Source organism: Dendropsophus ebraccatus, chromosome 5 (genome assembly GCF_027789765.1).
Source record: "Dendropsophus ebraccatus isolate aDenEbr1 chromosome 5, aDenEbr1.pat, whole genome shotgun sequence".
In the NCBI taxonomy this organism is placed as follows: Eukaryota; Metazoa; Chordata; class Amphibia; order Anura; family Hylidae; genus Dendropsophus; species Dendropsophus ebraccatus.
The window spans coordinates 160,917,940-160,942,740 of NC_091458.1; the positions used below are offsets into that span (position 1 = coordinate 160,917,940).

At 43.0% G+C, this 24,801-nt stretch overlaps 1 protein-coding gene across 1 annotated transcript in view; it reads left to right on the forward strand.

The window, feature by feature from the left end:
* The first annotated feature begins 598 nt into the window (after positions 1-598).
* Positions 599-24,801, forward strand: part of TBX4 (T-box transcription factor 4) — a 131,729-nt gene continuing 107,526 nt past the window's right edge. Inside the window, exon 1 of the mRNA XM_069972724.1 lies at positions 599-754. Within this exon, the coding sequence (XP_069828825.1) occupies positions 599-754 (156 nt within the window). The remainder of the gene's footprint in view (positions 755-24,801) is intronic.

The following is a 24,801-nucleotide window of genomic DNA, read 5'->3' on the forward strand; positions in this document are numbered from 1 at the left end:
TTATGGTTCCCATAAGTCTTCAGTCTTAACTTTTAGAGGGTTAGTGGGAAGGGAATATTTCCTTGCCCAGGTGGAAGACGAGGAAGTGTGTGAACCTGACCCTTTGAGTTGTGGTCCTGTATTAGGGACTGACGCTATGAACAACGATTGTTTCTTACTTCTTGGTGCGAATTTCTGGGCGCTATAACAATCTACTTATAAAGATACAAATATTTACATTTAAATACAAATGAAATATAAAGATAGACCTAAATATTTTAGGTATAAGAGATCGGATAAATAGCGGCCTATCCTGTATCGATTAGGTTTTTACATCTCTAATCTTTTATTACGCTACAGTCCTAATGGCGGTTTGGTTTCGCCTCACTCATAAAATGACTTATATGGCTCTGGAGGGTGTTGAAGGCCGTGCCTGCAGCCTACTGACACTTTCTAGTTGACTATAACCGTTTCGTTCCAGTTCATATCGGCCTTTTTGTATTTAAGGGTATAAACCAGTTGGGAGTATATTTGGTTTTAACCTTTTTTTACACCTCGGCTTTCATCTCGCAGGATATAAGGTGTAAAATAACACAAATTTTCTCTATTTTAAAAGGAAATGCTCCAGGAGAAAAGCTTGCCTGAGGGTGAGGATGGCTTTACAGCCGGCCAAACAGCTGGACATGTAGAGGCAGCCGCCGCCGGATCTCCAGCTATGGGAGTAGCAGGGCTGAGCAACTCACTGAGCAGCCCACCGAGCCAAGACCCCGAGCAGGTAACGCACAACGCTCATCTACGCTAATCTGCTATATAAGTCGTTTTCCATTTGTGGCGTACAGACAAAGCTAATAAATTCAATAATTGACCTTTGTGTGTAGAAGGAAAAGCACAGAATAGACCTTTTGTTTAGGCAGAAAAATGTCTGGTAACAACATCAGAAGGCAAAAAATATAAAAAAAATTCATGAGGTTATTTTGTAGTGATATTGGTGGTCTATAGGCCTTCTGTATTGGGAGAATAATAATAATAATAATAATAACGTGAATGCTCTGATATTACTACATAGCACTGATATTGGTGGTCTATAGGCCTTCACGTAGTCTCTGTATTAGGAAAATAGTAATAATAATAATAATAATATAGTAATAATAACGTGAATGCTCTGATATTACTATATAGCACTGACTGCTTTAGGATTTAGATTCCGTGACTACTCGCACTTACGTTGCAGACAATCCTTTGCATTCTAAAGTGATATCTCTTCATATGTTAGATGGTTAATTTTTTTTTAATATAAATGGACAAAACCAAAAGTGATTACGGTTTCAGGCTATGCTCCCACTTATCGTCAATATCGGGAAAGCGTGACCGTCTCATTAAATCATGATCATTATTAGCGACAATCAATGCTATTAGATGGCCACCTTCCCCGATATGGTCCCGAAGTAGGACCATAGGACTTATGCAAAATAGTGGCCGTTATTTTACAATGACGGCCATCAATAACTCTCATGATTGTTAAACAATGGACGATATTTTGCCTTAAAAAGATGTTGTGTGAACATAGCCCTTACAATTACCGTAATCCTTTCCTTCCCGCCAACCGCTGTTCCATCCCTACAGTCAGGCTGTATTACACAGACAACAGCTGGGATCCTAGATATCTCCAATCCTGGCTGTTTAATCCCTTAGATATTGACAGTAATAGTGACTGCAACATCAAAATGCTTGGAAATAGAGTGGGGGCTCCCCCTGTCACCCCATTGTGACGGCAGCTGGGGGCCTAACAATGGCCCCCAGTTCCATCATGTAAGGAATAAGCCGCCTGTCAGTACATGAACATAATACTCTGTAATACAGAACTACGGCATCATCATATTAGGAGACGGAACGTTCAAATCCCGGAGTTGGACTGAAAGACTAAAATATAACTGGTATCACTGCGTCCCTTATTGACCTATGTAAAAAACCATTCTTTATTCTGCACAGTGTACACCATTTAGAAAATTACAAAAATTTCTTTATTTTTGGTTTATTTTGCCACCGAGAAAAAGATTATAAAATCGTAATAAATAGCGATACAAATGATATGTGCTTCCGAATGGTGGCAACATAAAACACTATACACGTGAAACCATTGAGACTTCTATTGTCCTTTGGAATAAAGTCATGTTATTTTGTAAAAATAAAACCTCAAAAACTATGAGGAAATTTTTGTTATTTTCTGCCCCCCTCCCCCAGAAAAAATGTAAGAACGTTATACAATCCATTATATGTGCCCCAAAATGGCGGTGATAAAAACTCAAAAAAACCAAACAAACCATCATAGAGAAATGTCACAGAAAAAAGATGATGCAGAGATGACATTTTTTTTATTTTTTTGGTCATAATTTTATTTTGTCATACATTTCCTAAGGCCGTATTCACATGTGCAGTGTATTTCCCGATCTGCATAAACGTTCACTTTCTTTTCCTCCATGATCTGTGCAGTTTGGTCCATAATTGCATCCTGGTGCGTCCGTGTCCGCGTCCGCATCTTCATAAAATGTTCAACTGATAAAAAAAAATGACTGGTATGCGGTGATTTGATTTGTGTTTTTCATGACGGATGGGACATCTGTGACGTCCATGTAAACACGGATCCCATAGACTTCTATTGGTTAATCTGTGCCGTGATCCGAGTTCTGACACGTCCAATTTTTCCCGGTGTGGATCGCAGCACGGATCATCTACATAGACTTATAGGATTCAATGACCCCTAAAATTGTCTGTGGTCGCAGATCCGCATTCATGGACAATGTCACGGAAGGTGTGAATGTAGCCTAATGTTTGTAGCATTCGTAATGGGTTAAAGGAGTCCATTATTCTGGGTCAGGTGACCGATCGCCCTTTGTCTTTAATTGTAAAGTCCGTTGAATTTAACAGTAAAGACGGTAAAAAAGACGGTTTGCAAAAAGACGTCCACAAATAATTGTCACAATCATTATTTTAATGTCCATGCAAACAACGTCTGTTATTAAAAACACTGGGTGGCCGTCATTCCATTGAAAATGTGGTAATAATGGGCACCATTTTTTCTCTTTTTTTCCTTAGTGTAAAGTATAGATCACAGGGATCATTCAGCCCTCCAGTGAAAGTTCTGGCTTTGGCCGTCCACGGATGATGGCAATTGTAGTTTTAAAAAAAAGTTTGGAATGGTGACTGGGACTACGTAGTCCTAATCCGGATCCTTTTGTTCACATTTGTCGTATTCCATTGGTCTATTTTATTAGTAATAGAGTTTAGCAAAACTAGTAAATGTGGCCGCCCCTGACAGTCTGTCCGTTGTTTGCTTGAGGTTATGTGTCCACTATGGGAACGACCATCATTTAGCGGGAAAAGGCGTCCGTGATAATGATGGATGCAAATAATGATCATGAACATTATCAATAGACGTCCGCCTATTCCCGCTAATATCCTGTAGTGGGAACATAGCCTTAGGGTGCTATTAGATGGGAATAGAGATGAGCGACCCTGGAGCAGCTGGAGTCCATCCGAACCCGAACGTTCGGTATGTGATTAGCGGTGGCTGCTGAATTTGGATAAAGCCCTAAGGCTATGTGGAAATCATGGATATAGTCATTGGCTGTATCCATGTTTTCCAGACAACCTTAGAGCTTTATCCAACTTCAGCAGCAGCTAATCACATGCCGAACCCGAACCCGGTTCACTCATCTCTAGATGGGACAATGGCGGCCCGATCAATAATGTAATCGAGCAGCAATCTGCTAAATTGGCGCTTGTCTACTGAGCCTATCACTTGGCTCGACTATCATTCAGCAAGGGCTGCACGGACATTATGAGTGATGTCTGTGCAGCCCTTCCCTAAACTGTTCATACATTACCTCTCCAAGCTCCCGGTCTCCTCCTGCTTTCTGTTCTCTTCCCGGAACCACAGCTTCCCTGAGCTGACCGGCCACTCAGCCAATCACTGGCCGTGGAGACTGCGAGCGTGGACAGGTAATGGATAAAAAGTTTATTTATTTGTCAGCCGCTGGCCGTGCATCGCTATTACACATAACTATTACATGTAGCGATGTGCGCCCGATGGCCGATGATTTTAAGTCTGGACCTAAAGAAATGATCAGCCGATGATTGTTTCTCCGGCGGATCGTTGTCCCAATTACACGGAGCAATTAGAGCTCTTAGTCTGACTACAGCGCCACAGTCACCGTCCACATGGACCGGAAAAGATGAATACGGGACTACGAGACCTTAGATTGTCACCCTTGATGTTTCTGGCCACCAAAGCAGCTTGAAGGCGTCGGTAATTTATATAGATTCGATCACTGAGCCATCAGCTTCTGGTTCGACTCCAGATTCGCTTAACACCAATAATATAGTAAGGAAGCGCAGAATTCTTTTTTTTTTTTTTTACACAGAAATTCAGATGAAAAATCCCCAGTAGATTGCAGCATCAGCAAAGTAGATTGATTAGTGATTTTATTTAAATCTGCACAAAGCGGAAATTGTACTGATGGAAATTGACCTGTAGTGCAGATTTTAAAGGGGAATTCCAGCAATTTTTTGTATGTGTCAGTGGTCAGGGTCGGGGGAAACATAAACTATCAATTTTTATCTCTCCTTGTGCCCATAAAGGGCCGCGCCAATACCTGACCTAGATGATGGATCGCCCCATCAGCCAATCAGTGACTGTAGCTGTGTCCCACCCCAGTCACTGGCTGGCTGAACGGGCAGTCTATGAACCAGGTCATGGCACTCCAGCCAGAGGAGATCTCTTAGAGGCATCTGTGCAGACCGGAGGGTAGGGTAGTCTGGGCCATAGCTGCCATCTTTTCTTATTTTCTTATTAGTTTTCAGTTTTTATGTGTTAATACAGTCGTAAGGTTAAAGGGGTTTTCAAACATAAAACGTACTTGTCCTCTATTCTGTGGTCAGAGTGAAAGATCGCAGGGTGTCCGACCTTTGTACCCCCTGGTTATATAGTGTGACGGCAGCTCCTTAGAGAATTATCAGAGCCGCGGGTCACATGCCATACCTATGACTGTATTCAAAACAAAGGGCCGGGGGTCAATCTGGAGATCCCCTGGGGTACAGAGCTCGGACCCCCATGATTTCTTAGTTGTCCTCAATCCTATGGAAAACCTCTTCAATGGATACATTACTTCATGTCTGTATCTTTGAAGATCTATGGAACTGAAAGTGTTAAAGGGGTTGTCTGACATTAGGCAATTTTTAATATATTGCCACTGGTATATAGAAAACACTAAATAGCCTGTACTTACCTCTCTGAGCTCCCCCGGTGCCTTGTTGTAGTGTCACGGTTGTCCCCTGGTGACTGCAGTGCCTCCACTTCCAAGATGGGAGAGTCCTGAGGCCAATGATTGGCTGAGAGGGCAGTCACTCTAGAAACAAGTTTATCTCAGAAGTAAAGGCGCTGCAGTTAGTGGGGAACACCAGCAACACTGCAACAGGACAGCAGGGGAGCATGGAGAGGTAAGTATAGGCTCTTTGTTGTTTTTGATATACAGCAGTGATATATTAAACTGTGGATGTAAAAGGATTAATGCCAATATTCCTGACAGTCTAGAACAGACAAATAGCTACTTTTAAGATTTCTGACAAAGGGAGGTAGAAAAATGACCGCTGCGCACCTTGGACCCAATGGTCACTCAGCCGTCCAGATTGCAGCTCTATGATGGCTGTAACTTCCTATTAGCGTTCTACACTGGTCATATAGATGGGTGCGGGGCATTACTGTTTGGCACTGTTGCAGCAATGGGGTTCGGACTCTGCATGCACAGGGTTTGTTTCCTGCTCTTTGCATTGAGTTTTCTTTCACATAAAACAAACAAACAAACATACAAGGTAACAACAAAAATAAAACATACCGTTAACTCTTTCAGGATCAGAACAGAAATAGCCTTGAGGATCAGGGCCAATTTTTTATATCTGACTTTCTGTGGTTATAGCGCTGTGATGCTTTATCCAAGTGATTCGGAGTCTTTTCGTGACATTTTGTACTTTAGGTTAGTGGTAAATTTTGGCCGATATCCTTACAATTTTCTTGTGAAGAACAACCACATTTGCAAAATTTGTATTTTTTAAACCTTAAAATTCTCTGTGGTCTTGGTGTGGGTTAAATCATGTGATCGTTTTATTTCCCGCATGGTTACGCATATGGCGATACCAAATAGGTGAACTTGCCATAGCTACCTTTCCATGCCTACACGGCTACCTTTCTGTCTCTCTACAGAGTCCCGATGGTGAACAGAGGAAGATTTCTCCCCTTGTTAGCCCCCATAGATGTAGGTTGCACTGACCACAGCCTCTATAGTGATAACTGTCGCTCAGTCGGTCCCATCAGTAGCGGCTTCTGGGCCTGTTTCATCCATAGACGTAACTGTTTGTTCATTTGCAGAAACTCACAACAGAAATAGATGTGCGGTTATGTCCGTCGGCTTACTATGAAGCTCTTCCCTATGGGGGACATTTATCAAACTAATTGCGCCTGTTTTTAGTCTAATATATCTAGTATAAATCTAATATGAATTTATGAAGCTTTTTTAGACAAGACTATCCAAATTAGATGCGACTTTTTGAATTTGATTTTTTCTTATTAATTATATCAAAAGTGCGCCAGAATTCTTTTTTAGCTAAATTTATTAACTGCGCAATTTTTTTTAAAAGTCACATATATTGGCGCATCGCTACGTCCAGGTGAATTTATTAGACTAATTAAAAGACCATTATTTTTAGACACATTTACTATGCTATTAGACAATTTACATAAATTTGACTAAACGCATTAGATTGAAAATTATCCCAAAACATCTTTGACAAAATCGTGATTTTAGATTTGTTAGTAAATATCCCCCTATGTGTCATAAATTGGGAAATGACTTTGTAAGCCTCAGTGGGTGATAGGAACAGAAACGAATGGTGACAATTAGGTAAGAAATATGTCAGCACTCAAGTAAGTAAGAAATATGTCAGCACTCAAGTAAGAAATATGTCAGCACTCAAGTAAGAAATATGTCAGCACTCAAGTAAGTAAGAAATATATCAGCACTCAAGTAAGTAAGAAATATATCAGCACTCAAGTAAGTAAGAAATATGTCAGCACTCAAGTAAGTAAGAAATATGTCAGCACTCATCCTAACCTGAGTGTGCAGCATTTGTGGTGGAAGAAGTTGGATGCCGCCCTAGGGAGTCCTGGAAAACATGGAGACAGCCTTTGGCTTCTTCAGACACCGGGAATCAATTAGTGCATGCTGGGGTTCACTCACCTCTAGTCATCTCTATGTAAGAGACAGAAAGAAGTGAGCAACAGAACGATAACAACAAGCCGGCCCTGGTTTCCTGTTGACTATGTAAGCGATCGGTCCTGACGCTCCAGATACATTGATATATTATATAAAGGACGTGCCATATGTAAAAAGAAAACATCTGTGTGTTTACGTCTCAGTCGGTGTCAGTGCGCTGGGCAGGTCACATGTCTATTTTTCCATGAAGACCTCATCATTGGATCCTATCAGCGCAATGAAACCCGTTTAATTTGTAGGAAAGGGATCGTTTAAAAACATTTCTTGCCTTTTGGAAAGCAGCAAAGTAGGAGAAGATGGAAAAAGGGTTTAGAGGCAGCCACCTGCGGCAATGATAGTAAATTATTTGTTTTATAACCGTCGTTTTGGACGGATTCAGTGAAAAAGAGATTGAGAGAGATCCTCGGTTTTATGAGAGAATATATTTATAATACCCAGCGTGGTCATAATGAGCCAAAGACTTTTCCAGAAAATGATGCTGATATTCCAAAGGGTTAGAAGGCGAGATCGGCAAATATCTCCACCATATTCAGAGGTCACTGGAGGTCGTTCTCCGATGGGTCACGGCTGGGATCAGACAGAAAAATAGTCATATTCAACGGATAATTTATTTATATGACTTAGAAATCAGATCTGCTGGGTGATTCGTACTGATTGGGGGAGGTGTAAGGGATCGTCCATCAATGTATACAGAATAAACCCTAATTCACACTGCAAATAGGTGTGATTACAATGGGCCCTTTTTTGATTCTTATAACGTTTCTATATTTTCACGTACGCGGCTGTATGGGGGGGGGGGGGACGTCATTTTTTACGCCATGATCTCTAGTTTTTATTAATACCATATTTCTGGAGCTGAGATGTATTGATCAATTTTTATTCATTTTATTTTAAATAAAATCTAATAAAAATAATCGATCCTGCCTTTTTTTTTACCGCTTTTTGTTTACGCCGTTCACCGTGCAGGAACAATATTGATTTATTTTATTAGATTGGGAAAGGGGGGGGATTTAAACTTTTATTGGGGGAGGGGCTATGGGGTGTTTTTTTTCACATTTTTTTATTTACACTTTTTATGTCCCCTCAGGACTTTAACATTTGTACATTACTTTTCTAACATTGATCAATACTATGCCATAATACAGCACTGATCAGTGGTATCTGTGATCATTACATAGAGTCTGCCTGTGGCCATAGCACTGATCAGTGTTATCTGTGATCATTACATAGACTCTGCCTGTGGCCATAGCACTGATCAGTGTTATCTGTGATCATTACATACAGCCTGCCTGTAGCCATAGCACTGATCAGTGTTATCTGTGATCATTACATACAGCCTGCCTGTGACCATAGCACTGATCAGTGTTATCTGTGATCATTACATACAGCCTGCCTGTGGCCATAGCACTGATCAGTGTAATCTGTGATCATTACATACAGCCTGCCTGTGGCCATAGCACTGATCAGTGTTATCTGTGATCATTACATAGAGCCTGCCTGTGGCCATAGCACTGATCAGTGTTATCTGTGATCATTACATACAGCCTGCCTGTGGCCATAGCACTGATCAGTGTTATCTGTGATCATTACATACAGCCTGCCTGTGGCCATAGCACTGATCAGTGTTATCTGTGATCATTACATACAGCCTGTGGCCATAGCACTGATCAGTGTTATCTGTGATCATTACATAGAGCCTGCCTGTGGCCATAGCACTGATCAGTGTTATCTGTGATCATTACATACAGCCTGCCTGTGGCCATAGCACTGATCAGTGTTATCTGTGATCATTACATAGAGTCTGCCTGTGGCCATAGCACTGATCAGTGTTATCTGTGATCATTACATACAGCCTGCCTGTGGCCGGAGCACTGATCAGTGTTATCTGTGATCATTACATACAGCCTGCCTGTGGCCATAGCATAGCACTGATCAGTGTTATCTGTGATCATTACATACAGCCTGCCTGTGGCCATAGCACTGATCAGTGTTATCTGTGATCATTACATACAGCCTGCCTGTGGGAATAGCATAGTATTGATCAGTGTAATCTGCGATCATTGCATAGAGCCTGCCTGTGGCCATAGCACTGATCAGTGTTATCTGCAATCATTGCATAGAGCCTGCCTGTGGCCATAGCACTGATCAGTGTTATCTGTGATCATTACATACAGCCTGCCTGTGGCCATAGCACTGATCCGTGTTATCTGTGATCATTACATACAGCCTGCCTGTGGCCATAGCACTGATCAGTGTTATCTGTGATCATTACATACAGCCTGCCTGTGGCCATAGCACTGATCAGTGTTATCTGTGATCATTACATAGAGCCTGCCTGTGGCCATAGCACTGATCAGTGTTATCTGTGATCATTACATACAGCCTGCCTGTGGCCATAGCACTGATCAGTGTTATCTGTGATCATTACATACAGCCTGCCTGTGGCCATAGCACTGATCAGTGTTATCTGTGATCATTACATACAGCCTGTGGCCATAGCACTGATCAGTGTTATTTGTGATCATTACATAGAGTCTGCCTGTGGCCATAGCACTGATCAGTGTTATCTGTGATCATTACATACAGCCTGCCTGTAGCCATAGCACTGATCAGTGTTATCTGTGATCATTACATACAGCCTGCCTGTGACCATAGCACTGATCAGTGTTATCTGTGATCATTACATACAGCCTGCCTGTGGCCATAGCACTGATCAGTGTAATCTGTGATCATTACATACAGCCTGCCTGTGGCCATAGCACTGATCAGTGTTATCTGTGATCATTACATAGAGCCTGCCTGTGGCCATAGCACTGATCAGTGTTATCTGTGATCATTACATACAGCCTGCCTGTGGCCATAGCACTGATCAGTGTTATCTGTGATCATTACATACAGCCTGCCTGTGGCCATAGCACTGATCAGTGTTATCTGTGATCATTACATACAGCCTGTGGCCATAGCACTGATCAGTGTTATCTGTGATCATTACATAGAGCCTGCCTGTGGCCATAGCACTGATCAGTGTTATCTGTGATCATTACATACAGCCTGCCTGTGGCCATAGCACTGATCAGTGTTATCTGTGATCATTACATAGAGTCTGCCTGTGGCCATAGCACTGATCAGTGTTATCTGTGATCATTACATACAGCCTGCCTGTGGCCGGAGCACTGATCAGTGTTATCTGTGATCATTACATACAGCCTGCCTGTGGCCATAGCATAGCACTGATCAGTGTTATCTGTGATCATTACATACAGCCTGCCTGTGGCCATAGCACTGATCAGTGTTATCTGTGATCATTACATACAGCCTGCCTGTGGGAATAGCATAGTATTGATCAGTGTAATCTGCGATCATTGCATAGAGCCTGCCTGTGGCCATAGCACTGATCAGTGTAATCTGCAATCATTGCATAGAGCCTGCCTGTGGCCATAGCACTGATCAGTGTTATCTGTGATCATTACATACAGCCTGCCTGTGGCCATAGCACTGATCCGTGTTATCTGTGATCATTACATACAGCCTGCCTGTGGCCATAGCACTGATCAGTGTTATCTGTGATCATTACATACAGCCTGCCTGTGGCCATAGCACTGATCAGTGTTATCTGTGATCATTACATAGAGCCTGCCTGTGGCCATAGCACTGATCAGTGTTATCTGTGATCATTACATACAGCCTGCCTGTGGCCATAGCACTGATCAGTGTTATCTGTGATCATTACATACAGCCTGCCTGTGGCCATAGCACTGATCAGTGTTATCTGTGATCATTACATACAGCCTGTGGCCATAGCACTGATCAGTGTTATTTGTGATCATTACATAGAGCCTGCCTGTGGCCATAGCACTGATCAGTGTTATCTGTGATCATTACATACAGCCTGCCTGTGGCCATAGCACTGATCAGTGTTATCTGTGATCATTACATAGAGTCTGCCTGTGGCCATAGCACTGATCAGTGTAATCTGCAATCATTGCATAGAGCCTGCCTGTGGCCATAGCACTGATCAGTGTTATCTGTGATCATTACATACAGCCTGCCTGTGGCCACTGCATAGCACTGATCAGTGTTATCTGTGATCATTACATACAGCCTGCCTGTGGCCATAGCACTGATCCGTGTTATCTGTGATCATTACATACAGCCTGCCTGTGGCCATAGCATAGCACTGATCAGTGTTATCTGTGATCATTACATACAGCCTGCCTGTGGCCATAGCACTGATCAGTGTTATCTGTGATCATTACATACAGCCTGCCTGTGACCATAGCATAGCACTGATCAGTGTTATCTGTGATCATTACATTCAGTCTGCCTGTGGCCATAGCACTGATCAGTGTTATCTGTGATCATTACATACAGCCTGTGGCCATAGCATAGCACTGATCAGTGTTATCTGTGATCATTACATACAGCCTGCCTGTGACCATAGCACTGATCAGTGTTATCTGTGATCATTACATACAGCCTGCCTGTGGCCATAGCACTGATCAGTGTTATCTGTGATCATTACATACAGCCTGCCTGTGGCCATAGCATAGCACTGATCAGTGTTATCTGTGATCATTACATACAGCCTGCCTGTGGCCATAGCATAGCACTGATCAGTGTTATCTGTGATCATTACATACAGCCTGTGACCATAGCACTGATCAGTGTTATCTGTGATCATTACATACAGCCTGTGACCATAGCACTGATCAGTGTTATCTGTGATCATTACATAGAGCCTGCCTGTGGCCATAGCACTGATCAGTGTTATCTGCGATCATTACATACAGCCTGCCTGTGGCCATAGCACTGATCAGTGTTATCTGCGATCATTACATACAGCCTGCCTGTGGCCATAGCACTGATCAGTGTTATCTGCAATCATTACATACAGCCTGCCTGTGACCATAGCACTGATCATTGTTATCTGTGATCATTACATACAGCATGCCTGTGGCCATAGCATAGCACTGATCAGTGTAATCTGCAATCATTGCATAGAGCCTGCCTGTGGCCATAGCACTGATCAGTGTTATCTGTGATCATTACATACAGCCTGCCTGTGGGAATAGCATAGTATTGATCAGTGTAATCTGCGATCATTGCATAGAGCCTGCCTGTGGCCATAGCACTGATCAGTGTTATCTGTGATCATTACATACAGCCTGCCTGTGGCCATAGCACTGATCAGTGTTATCTGTGATCATTACATACAGCCTGCCTGTGGGAATAGCATAGTATTGATCAGTGTAATCTGCGATCATTGCATAGAGCCTGCCTGTGCAGACTCTATACAGATTCTATATATCGCCGATCTGACTGCCGGGAGGAAGTTAAGAGACCTCCAGCAGTCAGATACAACGATCGGACTGCGGGGGTCCCGATCGGTCAGTGACAGCAGCACAGCTCCTGTCACTGATATAAGTGCCGTGGCACTGCAGGGGTTAATGGTGGGCGGCCGTGCAATCGCAGTGGCCCGTCATTAACAGTGAGGACCTGGCTGCATATAGCACCCGGTCCGCACATGCTTTAAAGTGACCTCAGTTGCTGAGCTCACTGCCGGAGTCCATGACATATGGGTACGGCATGGGTCCTTAAGAGGTTAATAAAACCACAATATACTGTACATAAATTTAGTGATTTATATACAGTATATTGGGGTTTTATTCATTTAGTATTATCACTAATAAGCTATGCTCACACTAAGTAAAAAAAAAATAAAAAATAAAAAAAAATACCGTCCATTATTTCCACATTTTATTTGACGTCATTGAAATGCATAGGAGTCAATTGAATGGCGGCCACCCAATGCGCACAGTGTATTATATAACGGACATTGATTACGCGGACGTCGCATTAATGTTCATGACAACTTTCACCGTCTTTACTATACAATCCAATGGACCTTCAAAAAAGAACCGCACCCAAAAGGGCCTGAACTAGAACAATGGAACAATAGCCATCACTGTAATGACGAGCGGCCAAAACACGAAATGATTAATGTCATATAGAACTTAAAATGACGTCCGTCATTTAAAAAAAAAAAAAATCATGTGAACATAGCCATAGTGGGGTTTTGCATCCTTTACTGGAAGTTGAAAACAGAAAAACTATAAAATGTGTATTGTCTCCAACTCCCTGGCTCCTCCCTCTCTCCATAGACAGCATATCATACCCTGATGTTACAGGAAGCTTGGCTGGATCTCTCAGCCCTAGCCCCGCCCCCTGAGTGATGTCACCATCTCTGACGAGCTCCTGGAGACTATATCACCATCTCCCTGTCATACACACATATATATTTATATTGGAACAGTGTGATTACAGCGACCGTGTGATGAATGATGCTACAGAAAGAGCAGACAGGTCGGGAATGCTGCAGGCGCCACTAGTCACTGGTTGTGCAATAGTCTGCAGTGAAATGAGATGTTTGCAACAGTTTTGGGCAGGGAACTGGCAGGAGTGCTGGGGGAGGGGAGTAGGCAAGGTGAGAGGGCAGTGATGGAGAGATAAGGCAAAGCAATGCATTCTGGGAATTGTAGTACTGAGCAACTGTTCAATTAAAAGAAACCAATAGATTTGTGATGATGATAGAACTGGGTCAGACAGGTAAGCGATGCTGTATGATTCTCCTTCATGGTTTTTTCTTTTATTACCCTGATATTCCCACGTGGAAAAGGCCCTTTAAGGAATTAAAAAATAAAAGTTATGCACTTACCCATCAGGCCGTAATACATACATTGATATAATGGTGGAAAATACTGCTACTATACCTCAGGGTCCTTTCAGATACAAATAAGCGAGGCACGAGAGAGCGAGCAGATGGGCTGCATGAACAATCCTTGTATCATTCCTACAGCCATGGAAGTTGGCAGCACAGATTATAGATACTGTATATCCGTCAGTTCCCAGATCACAAGCAGCAGTCTATACATACCAGCCGCACAGCTTGTAATCCGGTATCCTTGCACCGGCTGTATCTTCAGACCCCGCCTTCTCTGGCTGTCAATCATTCTGGAGGAGGTGGCCTGGAGTTACAGCAGTGGTCGGAGGACCAGAGAACCAGAGGGCGGATCACAGTAAGTATAGACTGCTTGTGATCTGGAAACCTGCAGCATTTGTCAGTTTCCCTGTATCTTTCTCGGCCGCACAAACCGTTTACGCAGAGAGATGTGCGGCCGATAGACGTTTCAAAGCCGCACAGAGGATGCGATCAGCTGATAAAGAAACTCTTCAAGTTATATACTTCTTATGCAGGTAAAAGCAGCAGGAGATTATAATAGGTCCGTTTTGGGCAGCAGCTCCTGGGGGCCCCTGAGCTCTTGGGGGCCCATGGCCGCCTAAACAGACTTATACTTTCAGTGGTGTATTGTCTCTGGGCTGCAGTTCGGCCATGACTATCCTATCCTGTACCTCTATGCTCGTGCTGCCATAGTTACAGCGGGGTGGGGGTGGGTGGCCCAAGCTGGTGAACAGCCCGGGGACTATGCTAAAGGTAACTGTATTCAGTTTTGGAACATGTCTCACAAACTTTGTGCACAAAGTCTACAGACAAGCCATACATCCATAGGATATGCTCACACAATGTCTTTTTTTGTTATTTTTTCGCAGCCATTTTTGGGTGACCATTAGAGATGAGCAAACCGGGTTCCGGTTCGAGTCGATCCGAACCCAAACGTTCGGCATTTGATTAGCGGCGGCTACTGAACTTGGATAAAGCTCTAAGGTTGTCTGGAAAACATGGATACAGCCAATGACTATATCCATGATTTCCACATAGCCTTAGGGCTTTATCCAACTTCAGCAGCCACCGCTAATCACATGCTGAAAGTTCGGGATCGGATGGACTCCAGCTGCTCCAGGTTCACTCATCTCTAGTGTCCATCATTCGCATAAAACAGTCACGCTTTGCCACCAAAATGACGGCTGTAAAAAAAATAAATAAAATTACGAAACGGCCAAAAAAGATGTTGTTTGAACATAGCCTTATAGTGCACGGACACACAAGACAGACTGGCATACTGTCTTTGTGCAGCCTGGTATACTGTCTTTGCGCAGCCTGGTATACTGTCCTTGCGCAGCCTGGCATACTGTCTTTGTGCAGCCTGGCATACTGTCTTTGTGCAGCCTGGCATACTGTCTTTGCGCAGCCTGGTACACTGTCCTTGCGCAGCCTGGCATACTGTCTTTGTGCAGCCTGGCATACTGTCCTTGCGCAGCCTGGCATACTGTCTTTGTGCAGCCTGGCATACTGTCTTTGTGCAGCCTGGCATACTGTCTTTGTGCAGCCTGGCATACTGTCTTTGCGCAGCCTGGTACACTGTCCTTGCGCAGCCTGGCATACTGTCTTTGTGCAGCCTGGCATACTGTCCTTGCGCAGCCTGGCATACTGTCTTTGCGCAGCCTGGCATACTGTGTTTGTGCAGACTGGCATACTGTGTTTGTGCAGACTGGCATACTGTCTTTGCGCTGCCTGGCATACTGTCTTTGCGCAGCCTGGCATACTGTCTTTGTGCAGCCTGGCATACTGTCTTTGTGCAGCCTGGCATACTGTCTTTGCGCAGCCTGGTACACTGTCTTTGCGCAGCCTGGCATACTGTCTTTGCGCAGCCTGGCATACTGTCTTTGCACAGCCTGGCATACTGTCTTTGCGCTGCCTGGCATACAGTCTTTGTGCAGCCTGGCATACTGTCTTTGTGCAGCCTGGTACATTGTCTTTGTGCAGACTGGCATACTGTCTTTGTGCAGACTGGCATACTGTCTTTGTGCAGACTGGCATACTGTCTTTGCGCTGCCTGGCATACAGTCTTTGTGCAGCCTGGCATACTGTCTTTGCGCTGCCTGGCATACAGTCTTTGTGCAGCCTGGCATACTGTCTTTGTGCAGACTGGCATACTGTCTTTGCGCTGCCTGGCACACTGTCTTTGCGCAGCCTGGCACACTGTCTTTGTGCAGCCTGGCATACTGTCTTTGTGCAGACTGGCATACTGTCTTTGCGCTGCCTGGCATACTGTCTTTGTGCAGCCTGGCATACTGTCTTTGCGCAGCCTGGCATACTGTCTTTGCGCAGCCTGGCATACTGTCTTTGCGCAGCCTGGCATATTGTCTTTGCGCAGCCTGGCATACTGTCTTTGCGCAGCCTGGCATACTGTCTTTGCGCAGCCTGGCACACTGTCTTTGCGCAGCCTGGCATACTGTCTTTGCGCAGCCTGGCATACTGTCTTTGCGCAGCCTGGCATACTGTCTTTGCGCAGCCTGGCATACTGTCTTTGCGCTGCCTGGCATACTGTCTTTGCGCAGCCTGGCATACTGTCTTTGCGCAGCCTGGCATACTGTCTTTGCGCAGCCTGGCATATTGTCTTTGCGCTGCCTGGCATACACTGCTCAGATATTTCTCCAGGTGTTTTTCTGGATAGCGACTGCTTTTGTTTTGTTAAAAAATGAACCTTTGAGAAATCGCCGTCATCAATTTAAAGGATCCAATTTCCTCGTCTTCTGGTCTGTGCCAGCCGTAACTCATTGTAAGTGAGAAAAATGTCTCCTGCTTGTAAATTCCGGCGACTTCCCTCCGAAACACAAGTGACTGATTGTTTGGAGCTGAAACGCTGCACCAATACAGAGAGGGAATATCCTTCCACTACGGGAAAATAATCCGCACAAATATTGATTTTCAGAATCGACAAAATGAATAGCACTGATGGAACAACAATACCTATTATACTCGACTCTATAAATCTCAGGAATATTAGTCAGAACATGAGCCATAGGGGACACAACCCATAGCTGCAAATACTAGAAACCAAATCCGTAGCACCCCAGATGGGTCCAAACTTTGCTGGACGTTCTGTTCAATGCAGAAGGCTGTATAGGGTGACCTCGGAGCTCCTATAAAATATCTATGCACAAAGCTTCAGCAGCCGTGTTAGTAAGAGCCGATACTGGGAGGAGTGAACTTGCCGAACGCGCTGCTATTGACTCCTAGTGGGACCCATGTTCTCCTGGCAGCCTTAGGGCTGCATCCAACTTCTCCAGCCACCTGGAGTCCAATGGCGAGGGTTCGGGTCTTGGAGAGCTGGAACATTAAGCAAATTTGCTCATCACTAAGTAGTAGTAGATCTTGGGGGAAATTACTATTTATGTTTTCTTGTACACTGACTTCTAGGTTTTTGTAAAGCTATTGATTACAATTAGAGATGAGCAAACTGGGCCGCTTTGGGTTTGTACGACCCAGAACCATCCTCATTTGACTCCTGCCGTCTACCCGTACTGTGGGTGCGTATAGCTGAGGATTCTTATACTGTACATCTGCTGGATAAAAAGCAAGAGGTTACATTTGTCTTCACAAATAATACAAAATTACAGCCACCGTATTTTCGCCAGTCTTTCTGCCAGTAGTTTGGTTTCGGTTTGTAGCCAAATTCAAGAGTGGACGCAGTTTCTGTGTTTTCAACCCACTCCTGGTTTTGGTTGAATAAATGCCGACCAAAGTACCAAGGAAAATCCTATGTGTGAACACAGCCAAAATACATATTCCCAATGTAATACTGCTCATTAGTAAAGTCTATGGGAAATTGGCCGGCCGTTCACACACGGTATAGAAGAACTGTCCAATTGTTCACAGTCTGTTCTCACAATGTATGGCCATGCTCACGGCCGTACATTGTATTGAGGTCAATGGTGGGTTGGATTGCAGGTACACCCACAATCCAAATGACGGAAAATGAGGTTTATCCGGCCAATACTGCAGTATCAGCCGGGTGAGCATGTAAGACAGCGGCCGTTGTTATTACAATGTGTGAACAAAGCCTAAATTAAATAGTTACATGCAAGACTAAAATAGAACGGTTCCTCTGATTTTTATGTCTCTCAACCGGCGGCTCTCCAGCTGCAAATCAATAATTCCCAGCATGCCTCACCAGTGTAAGGCTGCCGGGTATGCTGAGCGAGCGTTGTGGTTTTACAACAGCTGGAAAGCAACTGATCTAGATGTTCCTATATGTTACAGATGTATTGTACACAATCAGTATAATATGAGGTGTATTAGCCGCTATCGTCCTACACGACCAAATACCGCCACCTCCCAAACATGGCACCAATTGCAAACACCCATTCTGCGAGCTTTTAACCTATTACTTAGATCCATAGTTATTCATTGTATTCTTAATAGAACTAATTTGCCAACATGATCTCCCCAATCATCAGCCAGGCTAAAGCCGGACTGTAGCGATGGTTTTAGAGCTAATGCGGTGACACATGGGCCTAGGTGTTTTTAATGGCTGCCTTTTTGTGCTTTGTGAGATGAAATGGGGTTGACATCATTATTTCACGTATCAAAGCCCGGCTTTTCCTTGGTGAGCCCTTTGAAACCATTTTTTGGCAGATATAGAGATATAAAATAATGAACGTAATACATTCCAGCTTTTATGTTGTTTGCTTTAGTTTTACATAGTAGTTTTTACAAGTGTTATCAACAAGGCTGTCCTATACGGTGTCCCGAGCCAAGCCGACCTTCTGCTGCACGTGCTGCCATTCCCGTGGACGTTAGCTTCATCGGCCATGCCAAGGATACAGAATCTTATTATATTAGTCTTATTCATCTGTCTTATTCATTCTTACCGGGTGACTAAGAAATAATGCACCCCAAAAGAGTTGTCACTGTCTTCATTTACTGCCTTTGTAGGTGCATTAGTGCTAGAGATGAGCGTGACTCGAGTGCGATCGTTACACATTTGAATACTGGTGACGGATGAATTTGGATGCAGCCCTTGTGAGTCCTGGGGAACATGGAGACAACCTGTGGCCTATGGCTGTATCCAGGTTTCCAGGACTCCCCACCGATATTCAAATGCCGAGTGATCGGGCTGGAGCCGCACTCATCTGTAACTAGCGCCGTTCCTGCTAAGTAACCTCCCAAACCAGTCTCCCATCTTTTTCTGGTTTGCCATGACTCCCTGCAATCTGCCATAACGACCCCTTCCCGGTTATACCAGCATCCTACTTCAGTGTCAGACAAGTTCACACAATGAATAGAATAACGGCCATAGTTCACATCAGCCGTCAAATTAATTTTCAGAACATTTATGAACAGTCGTCGTTATTTTAAGTTATTCACACCCAGATAATTTTTCGTCATCCTTTCACCAAAAATTTATGGAAATTTAAAAATAGCCACAACCAAGTTTAAATAATTTACCAATAGCCGCCACTGCAACAACGGCCGCCAAAGACTAAAGAACAATAAATAACAGCCGTTATTTGGTACTCAAAATAACGGCTGTTAAAAATCATTGTGTGAACATAGCCTAACCATGACATAGCAGGTTGTCGAGAACTAGTCCCCTCTTAGCATCTCTGATCCTCTTGTGACGTCCGCTCATGCTCCGCACCTCACACAACCGCCTCTATTATCTCTCCCGTGCTCCCCCCATACACTGGCGTATCTCGTGTCTCCCTCCCAACGTCAAGACCTTCAAAAGCAAACTGAAACCTGTCTCTTCAGGTAAGAGACCTTCCTCCTCCTCCTCCTCCTCCTCAGCGTAACATGTTGCATGTTAGCCATCTTCTCCCAATCAAAGACCAGTATGGCCAGTTATCACACTGGTTACCAGTTGTCTCTTTTACAATTACATTGAAGACCCTATTACCAGTCTCATTACTACCGTCTATTAACCCTCTCATGCCCTGACCGTCCTCCATCACTACGTCCTTTCCGTCTCACCTGCAGGAATTCCCCTTTGTCGCACCTACCTTACTGTTCTGCTTCCAGGTCTTTTACACGGCAGATTATCGCTTCCTATAAGGTTGCTATAAACTCTTGTTCCTGATCATCGGTTTTAGTAAAAGGGATCGGTAATTATTAAATACTCGACTGGATCTTTTTCTGATTGGACCTTTTGCGCAGCCATTTAAATGATAGTTACGGTCTGCACATCTCTCTGAGAGAAGATGAATTTCTGATACAATTGATTTAGTATTGTGGCAGATCAGCGAGATCAGCGAGATCAGCGAGATGGGCCCTGGTCCTCTGCGGCCCCCTAGCTGGAGCAGCGCTGTATTCTGGGAGACCTACAGAGGGGTTTTATGTCTGACATCTGAATAGTTTCACAATTATTATTATTTGTTTTTTTTTGTTGTTTTTTTTTGCTAAGCCTTTATATAATTCACCCTTTCTTTTCATTTGTATCTGTTTTAGGAAAGTCTACATACTGATTTTTTATTTATTTTTTTCATTTAGAAGTCCATACAATCCATACAGTCCCCTTTAACCCCTTAAGGTCAATGCCAATTTTCATTTTTGAGCTTTTGCTTTTTCCACTTTATGTTTAAAAGGTCATAGCACTTGCTTTTCACCTAGAAACCCACATGAGCCCTAATTTTTTGTGTCACTAATTGTACTTTGCAATGACAGGCTGAATTTTTTCATAAAGTCACTGCAAAACCAGAAAAAAATTCAATGTGTGGTGAAATAAAAAAACCCCACGTATTTCTTTTATTTGGAGGGTATTTGTTTTTACGCCATTTGCCCTATGGTAAAACTGACTTGTTATCTATGTTCCTAAAGTCGTTACGATTACTATGATATATAACATGTATAACTTATATTGTATCTGATGGCCTGTAAAAAATTCAAACCATTGTTACCAAATATACGTTCCTTAAAATCGCTTCATTCCCGGCTTATAGCGCTTTTATCCTTTGGTCTATGGGGCTGTGCGAGGTGTCATATTTTGCGCCATGATTTGTTCTTTATATCGGTATATGATTGCGCATATACGACTTTTTGATCACTTTTTATTACATTTTCTCTGGATTTGCGCTTACGCTGTTTACCGTGCGAGATCAGGAATGTGATTAACTATTAGTTCGGGCGATTACGCACGCAGCGATACCAAACATGTTTATTTATTTATATTTATAAAATGGGAAGGGGGGGGGGGAATTTGGACTTTTATTAGGGGAGGGGATTTTTATTAATTAAACTTTATTAAACTTTTTTACTTTTTTTTTTTTTTTTACCTTACTTGTAAGTCCCCCTGGGGGACTTGTATATAGACAGCACTGGTCTCTGATCATTGTAATCGGTGATAGATTGCTATGGCCTGCTGCAGGCCACAGCAATCTATTGCAGAGTCGGGATCAAAGTCATCATGACGCAGAGCCCCGGCACGGGCAGAAGAACAGATCCCCCCCCCCCCCCCCCCCCCGCGATCGCATCATCGCGAGGAGATCCGACCCACTAGACACCAGGGGCGGGAGGTCTGAAGCCCTTCAAACCTGACAGCTGCATTGAAGTGCTTAATTAGCCGGCACGGAAACGGGACCCGCGCCGGCTAATAGAGGCACTGCCCAGCTGCAGATTGCAGCCGCGAGCGGTTCTGTTCAGAGCGGGGTCCTGGCGGGACCGCTCTCTGAACACCCCCTGCGGCACCATGATGTACCAGGCAGGGGCGGAGCTAGGATTCTTGGGGCCCCATAGCAAAAAACTGTATGGGGCCCCCCTCCCAAACACACTAATATATATATATATATATATATATATATATATATATATATATATATATATATATATATATATACTGTATACTCGGTGATGTGGCAAAAAAAAAAAAAAATCCTGCGTGCAGCCACAACAGTGACTGGCAGAGCAGAAAGCCAATGTCTGCTTGTTCTGTCCATCCACTGTATGTAACTATAACAGCCTATTAGGAGCCTCATGGTTATATACATAGGTTCAGGAGCAGGCTACCTTTCAGGGTTCAGGAGCAGGCTACCTTTTGCTTAACCCTTTATGTACTGCAGTGTGTAAGTGACCCAGTGTTCTCTTACATGCTGCAACACAAAAAAGGGTTAATACAGAAGACAATTAGCTTTCTCCCTTACTACTCCTGCACTGATAACCCCTGACCTCTGCAGGAGCTCAGAGAACAGAGGTCAGAGGTTATCAGAGAGCTCATTGTCTTGAGCTTATTAACTCTTTTTTGTGTGGCAGCATGTAAGAGAACACTGGGTCACTTACACACTGCAGTACATAAGGGGTTAAGCAAAATGACACAGTAGGCTCTTATCTTCCCTGGGCCCCCTCCCTCCATGGGCCCCATAGCAACCTCCTTCCCTGCCTCTATGGTAGCTATGCCACTGGTACCAGGTACGTCATGGGTAGCTAAGGGGTTAAATTACAATGCCATGCAATTAAAGAACCAAATGCAAAAACATCAAGAATGGAGGCAACAAAATGATGGCGGTCTCCCTGCGCATTTCTATCACTTCATGTGGAGATGCAAAACGTTTTCTTGCAGGTTCGAATACTTTAGCTAAATTTGTCATAGTAAAGGCCAAAGGTCAGGAGACAAACGCTGCTTAAGTGAAACACTTCCAGAAGGTTAGAGGTCACTTATATAATGTTCTTTTTATTACACCAGTCAAATGAGGCTAGTAATTGATTTTCCCAGTGCTCCCACTATCTCACTTAAGTGGTAGAAGGGGATGTGTATTCTTCCTCTGGTCTGCTGATATATCCCAAGTATTAGAGGATACAGGGAATGACACATACTGTATAGTTGTATAAAGTGCCAGAACAGCAATGGTCACGCCAGTCTCCATGCCTAATGACGCTACGTACTACATTTACTCCATATACTGCATATACTACATATACCACATATAATGCATATACTACATATAATGCATAAAATGCATATACTACATATACTGCATAAACTACATATACCACATATAATGCATATACTACATATAATACATATACTGCATATACGCCATATACTGCATATACTACATACACTACATATACTGCATATACTGCATATACACTGGAGTTTGTGGGACTTGCAGTGCTGGAGTGTGTCAGCTGGGAAGCTGGTGGGTGTCTGGAAGCTGTGCCATCCCACCTTTCCACATCCTAGCGGGTGAACCTGCAACTGAAAAGGACTTGTGAGTTTGTGACGTCCACTTGGATTTATATTCTGTTTTGCTGAAGTCAGTCATTAGTGTTTTTAGTTCTGCTGTACCTTCTATGCTGGAAATAAAAGGACTGCTGTTTGGCTAAACTGCAAATTGAGAAAGACTTTTATATTGCCATTTGAACTCATCCCCACAATATATATACTACATATGCTGCATATACTACATATACTACATATATTACATATATTGCATATACTACATATACTGCATATGCGGCATATACTGCATATACTATATATACTACATATACTACATATACTGCATACACTACATATACTGCATATGCTGCATATATTACATATACTACATATACTGCATACACTACATATACTGCATATACTACATATACTGCATATACTACATATACTGCATATGCTGCATATATTACATATACTGCATATACTACATATACTGCATACACTACATATACTGCATATGCGGCATATACTGCATATACTGCATATACTATATATACTACATATACTACATATACTGCATACACTACATATACTGCATATGCTGCATATATTACATATACTACATATACTGCATACACTACATATACTGCATATACCACATATACTGCATATACCACATATACTGCATATACTACATATACTGCATTTACTACATATACTGCATTTACTGGTTCACACTACGTATATTTCAGTCAGTATTGTGGTCCTCATAGCAACCAAAACCAGGAGTGGATTAAAAACACAGAAAGGCTCTGTCCACACAATGATGAAATTGAGTGGATGGCCGTCATATAACAGTAAATAACGGCCATTATTTCAATATAACAGACGTTGTTTTAAAATAACAGCAAATATTTGCCATTATATGGCGGCCATCCACTCAGTTTCACCATTGTGTGAACAGATCCTTTCTGTGTTTTTAATCCACTCCTGGTTTTGGTTGCAATATAAAGACCACAATACTGACTGAAATATACGTAGTGTGATTGCAGCCTAAGGCTGGGTTCACACTACGTATATTTGAGGCTGTATGTTTGAGGCTGTATAGCAACCAAAACAAGGAGTGGATTGAAAACACAGAAAGGCTATGTTCACATAATGTTGTAATTGAGTGGATGGCCGTCATTTAATGGCAAATATTTGCTGTTATTTTAAAACAACGGCTGTTATATTGAAATAATGGAAGTTATTTACTGTTATATGACGGCCATCCACTCAATTTCAACATTGTGTGGACAGATCCTTTCTGGGTTTTCAATCCACTCCTGGTTTTGGTTGCTATGAGGACCTGACATGAGGACCAAATACAGCCTGAAATATACATAGTGTGAACCCAGCCTAAAGCTGCATAAATTCATAGAAAACACAATAAAATGAGCACGTTATACATCCTGAAATATACATATACTGACTGAAATATACGTAGTGTGAACGCAGCCTCATATATATTCTGCACATCTCGGTCTTCTCTTACCCTGGCATGCCTCTCTTCCTTCTGTTTAGTATTTTTTTAAATATTTTTCATCTTGAGTTCAAAATGA